The 4,687-nt window shown below is 41.8% G+C and overlaps 1 protein-coding gene across 3 annotated transcripts in view; it reads right to left on the bottom strand.

The window, feature by feature from the left end:
• Nucleotides 1-2,657: 2,657 nt before the first annotated feature.
• LOC307009645 (protein phosphatase 1 regulatory subunit 37) overlaps nucleotides 2,658-4,687 on the bottom strand; it is a 37,239-nt gene continuing 35,209 nt past the window's right edge. For 2 of the 3 annotated variants that reach the window (XM_079633523.1, XM_079633522.1), the window contains exon 8: nucleotides 2,658-3,508. In XM_079633523.1, coding sequence (XP_079489649.1) covers nucleotides 3,356-3,508 — 153 coding nt within the window. In that variant the 3' untranslated portion in view covers nucleotides 2,658-3,355. The remainder of the gene's footprint in view (nucleotides 3,509-4,687) is intronic. The other variant, XM_079633525.1, reaches the window with a different exon arrangement.

The raw sequence follows: 4,687 nt of genomic DNA, 5'->3' as shown, positions 1-4,687 counted from the left end.
AGTAATGCAATACAATATTACCTTAAAAGTAACATTGCAGTACTTAGTTGCGTTTCATGGAAAGTAATGCTACGTTACTTTTGCGTTACTTTTTCTCAGTTGGGCTGGGCTTGCTTGTGTGTTATTAATAACAAATATACAGTATATATCCCTTTCACACCAAAAGTGAAATTATCCTTCGATTATCCTGTGCAGACAACAACTTGTGTTACTTATTTAAAAGTAATTTTGTTGTAAATTTAAAACTAATGCGTTACTTTACTAGTTCTTCGTAAAAAGTAATCTGATTAAACTTGTAATGAGTTACCAGCAACATTGCTGATAGATACTTATAGTATAACTATCAGGAGCTAAATGTGTCAATGTAAGTACATTAGTATGTACAGTTGTGTTTACCCTCATCACTACATTGGAGGTCTGAATATTTGTGGCTGCAAACAGTCAACCAAAACCCTGTCTGCATTTGGAGGGGAGGGGGTGTGTTTTGTTGCTTAGGAACAGTTGTGTCTGTATCGCAGTGGGGGGCTCCTTGTGAATATCATTATGTTCCCTTCAATCGACAAAAATGACACATTTTTCTTGTCTGCCAATATTTATCATTGGCTGCACTCACTTGCGGCCCTCGAAAATGTATTTTTATTGATTACAGGGCAGAGTCTGGGATTATAAGTAACTTTGTATCAAAATAATATTCTAGATATCTACAATGAAAGGTCTGTTCATGCTGACAAACTATGAGACCATAAGCAAAAGTAAAATGCATATAATACCTATGGTTGTTTTGTTCAATATACCTTGTTTTTGCCTGTAAAAAGCCTGGCAAGTCAACAAAGTAGCTTTATGTTAACTACTAATAACTCCCACTGTCTGAAAGAATGAAAGAAACCGAGATTGATCCATTTTCCCTGCAACAATACAGGAGTGATAGGAATTAAAGATAATTTTGAAGTTGTGAGATGTAATTGTATATGTTCTGTTGCTCGCAAATAAAACAGACGGAGCAGGTGAGGCCAGAGGACGTGGCGAGGAGCGGAAAGGTACCCGGCGAGCGTGCGCTCTGCGACTGATTGTGCGCAGGATCATGTTGACAGGAGGAAGGAGGAGATGCAGCCACACATACAGCAGGGATGCTGGGTGCCTAGGCCGGAAATTCATCAAAATGGGGGAACACCTCCAAGAAATGTGCGTCAGACGGTGTGTGTGCTCCTCTCGCATCGTCCCTTTGGAAAGTCAGTGAAATTTTCCAGTGATTGATGATGGCTTGGAAGGGGGTCAGTAAGAACAATGTGCATTATTAATGAAGTTGGACTGAAAGTCAAGATACGATAATTATAAATGTACCTCTCCAACACAAGTATATCACAAGTAATATATATACATATATATTCATCCAAGCTTAAACAAAACAATACTCTTTTTCTTTTACATTTTTATGAATTGTTTAATTTTTAAATGATTTATTTATCTGAAAAAGCTATAACAAAGATTTAATATATTATAAAATATATTAAAGCTTTTTCAGCAAAATTAATGTATATAAAAATATAATATATTTGAGGTAGGTTCTAATTGTGACAACTTATCCCACAGTGAAAACATGCCCTGATTTTAGCCATGTGCTAAAATAAATAATCTTTTAATAAATAATTTTTTTATTTTTTTGCGATTTCAGTGTTTGTTTGATAAAGATTTTGGTGTTTGTTCCTGTATAGAAATTGACATTCAAAACTAAAACATATTCACTGAAGTCAAAAAGTGTGACAACTAGCCCCGGTATCCCTCTAAATAAAACTATATATACAGTATTGGTGGCTTCTCTTCTATTACATTATATTATCATAGAAGCCACCAATATCCTCCTTTGAATTACAAGCAGTTGCTCACGAACAACTGCCCAATTTCTTGGGCTCGAACTGAAAAATGTTTGACATTTTATCTTTGAGTACAGCCGTACACGCCGCATCATTCCCAGCGTCTGTGCATCTGTTCCCAACATCCTTGCGATCAGGTTTCAAAGTCTGTTTGTTCCAGAGCCGGGGTGGGTTGAAGCTGGCTGGGCGATGTTCGGCAGCGGAGTTGGTGAGATGGAAGCCTTTGTTAAAAACATCAGGTAGAGCGTGGGGGGGCTGTTGGCACAGCGGCGCTTGCCCCCATGCTGTTCTGTCAATCTGCCCCTGCCCCGTGCCGAGAGGAGGAGGGGGGCAGACACCAGGGGGGCCAATCCTCCATGAGACCCAAATCACACCAGACGAGGAAAGATGGTCCCTGGCTAAATACAGTTATCCCCCCTCATCTGTCAATCAAGACATCTTTGAGTAATTTGGGATTTGCCAAGAAAAGCATTCAAATCTCGGAATACTGTAGCTTTTGATATGCAATGTGTCATATCTCTGACTTTCTTATTTTAGAAAGGCCTTTATTTGATCATTTTTTTTATAAAAATGTCTTGAGTTTTAGTTTTTTACAGTTTGAAGTTTTTCTTTTGAAGAATTAATAGGTAAACAGCATTAATTGGTAATAAACGAAGGGCATGTGTTGGAGAAATTAAATCTAATTGATTACACGCACACACAAAAAAACAAGCCTATTTTTAAACACTGTAATTAAATACTGTGGAAATGTTAACGGAAATTCAAATCAAATTTACAAACTCAATCTCACCGTTCAAACTCTCATTTATTGCATTTCACAAAGGTTGTTTTTCATTTACCAAACATATTCTTAATTACTTTGAATTTCAAGACACGGCAGATGGTATTTAGTGCGACTTCCACAAAAGCCGCCTATATTTTCAGATATAACACCTTACATGTGCATCCACAACGTAAACCGTACAAAACGGCGATTCGTCCTTTGTTGTCGAGTAGCGCATGTAAACTAAGACCCACGCAGAGGTAAATCCCAGCTTCTTAAATTTAACATATGTTCTCCTTCCCACACATTGTGAGGAGCTTGTGGATGTCGTCTTGTCATCCAGGCGACGATACGCTACATTAGCAGATGCGGGCAGGGAAGGGGCCTCATACGCGAGTGTGAATATTAGGAGAGATGGAACCCGAGCAAACAGGATTTAGAGCACACCTCTGTATCAACACAGATTTAGTCAGCGTCACCCTCCGGGGACACGAGGAGAGATGGAGGGAGAGGCTTCTCTTCGTTTCGAGATGATTCACGTTGGGAGTGGGCTTGCAAAATTGCTTTATGGAAAGTGGAGGAAGCCTCGGCGGGAACATTAGGCAGGAAACAGCAGGAGGGCCACTGTTTCATTAGGGAGAGAGGCTTCGGCTTTATTACAGGGATTTGGAGTTTTATGGTTATCGTTATTTGCCATAGAATTATTGTGCTTATATGTCTTCTACTCCGCTGTTTGGGTGGGGAGTGAATAAGTGGTCTCGGCGCACTCGGCCGGGTCTGGAGGAGCAAGCAGCTTGGCGGCCGTCGCGTTCCCCACGCACAGATCGGAGATCCTGCTCAGCAGAGTCTTCTGCGTTTCCACCAGGAAGACCTCCTATGAGCAACAGAAAGGGAGAGTACTGTAGCTTATTCATATTTAATGCGATACTGCCCTGTTTCTTCATCAATGCTACATCTGACATGACTTTGCCATTAGCTTGTGTGGAATTGACATGCGAGCGATGAGCGAGAGTAGAAAAACAATCCCTACTCTCGTTGGCATGTTCAATTTGGTGGTGACGAGTTACAAAAAAATGGGAAGTTGGCTTGTGAGGCTTCAGGTGCGGTCACATTCACCGTAGCTCTGTGAAAATTCACGGGTAAAATCTGGACATTGCAATAGGAATTTGAGCAATCGGGAGTTTTGTGTATGGACAAAACAGTTTGCCACTCAGAATTTGTTCATATTCAAGAATCATGTGACACTTTAGACTGGAGTAATAGCTGCTGAAAATTCAGCTCAGCATTCACAGGAATAAGTTACATTTTTAAATATATAGAAAATATATACACCCCCACCCACCCACCCACCACGTTCAGTTTGGTGGCGACAAGCTAATAAGAGTTTGCGAAGCAAATCACAGTTGGCTTATGAGGTACGGCTTCACGTGCTGTCACGTCATTTACCGCTGCTCGTCAAAATTCCACAGGAGAAATCCAGTCATTCCAATAGGAATTTGCAGAATCTGGAGTTTCATGTGAGGACGAAAACGTTGGCCAATCAGATTTCACTCATGTTCAAGTTGGTCATGCAAATTAACCATGCTGGCCAATAAAAAGCTGCTTGATTTGAAAAAGCCAGTGCTTTATACTTGTCTACACTATTGACAATGGACCTTTTTTGCACATGAAATTTCCTCTTCATAAATTATCACTGGGGACGATTGGGCCACACCGGTGTGATGCCTAAAGGCAACGAAGTTGGGCCCTGCCTGGAAGCGACGGTGTCTTGCAGTGCCAACCTTTCCGACCCCAGCGGAGCACGGTGCTGCGGTGTACCGTGCAGGATGCCCACCCTCCCAACCGGGCAGGCCGTCTGCAGCAGAGCAGTTAATAAAGAGATTGATTATCAGCCTGTCAGGAAGTGACAGTTGGACAGAGCCACTCCCCATGAATGACAGAGGGCACGCACCGCTCGCAGCAGCCAAGAGCGCCAGAACCAGCACCGCGCCACCAGCACCTCCGCACCGTGCCAACCTTGCTACGGGGAGGAAGAGCCCCGCCGCGAACACAG

The sequence above is a fragment of the Phoxinus phoxinus genome (genome assembly GCF_949152265.1).
Source record: "Phoxinus phoxinus genome assembly, chromosome: 13".
Lineage (NCBI taxonomy): Eukaryota > Metazoa > Chordata > Actinopteri > Cypriniformes > Leuciscidae > Phoxinus > Phoxinus phoxinus.
Note: the sequence above shows the minus strand (reverse complement) of the source record. Positions and strands in the feature narration are given on the sequence as shown.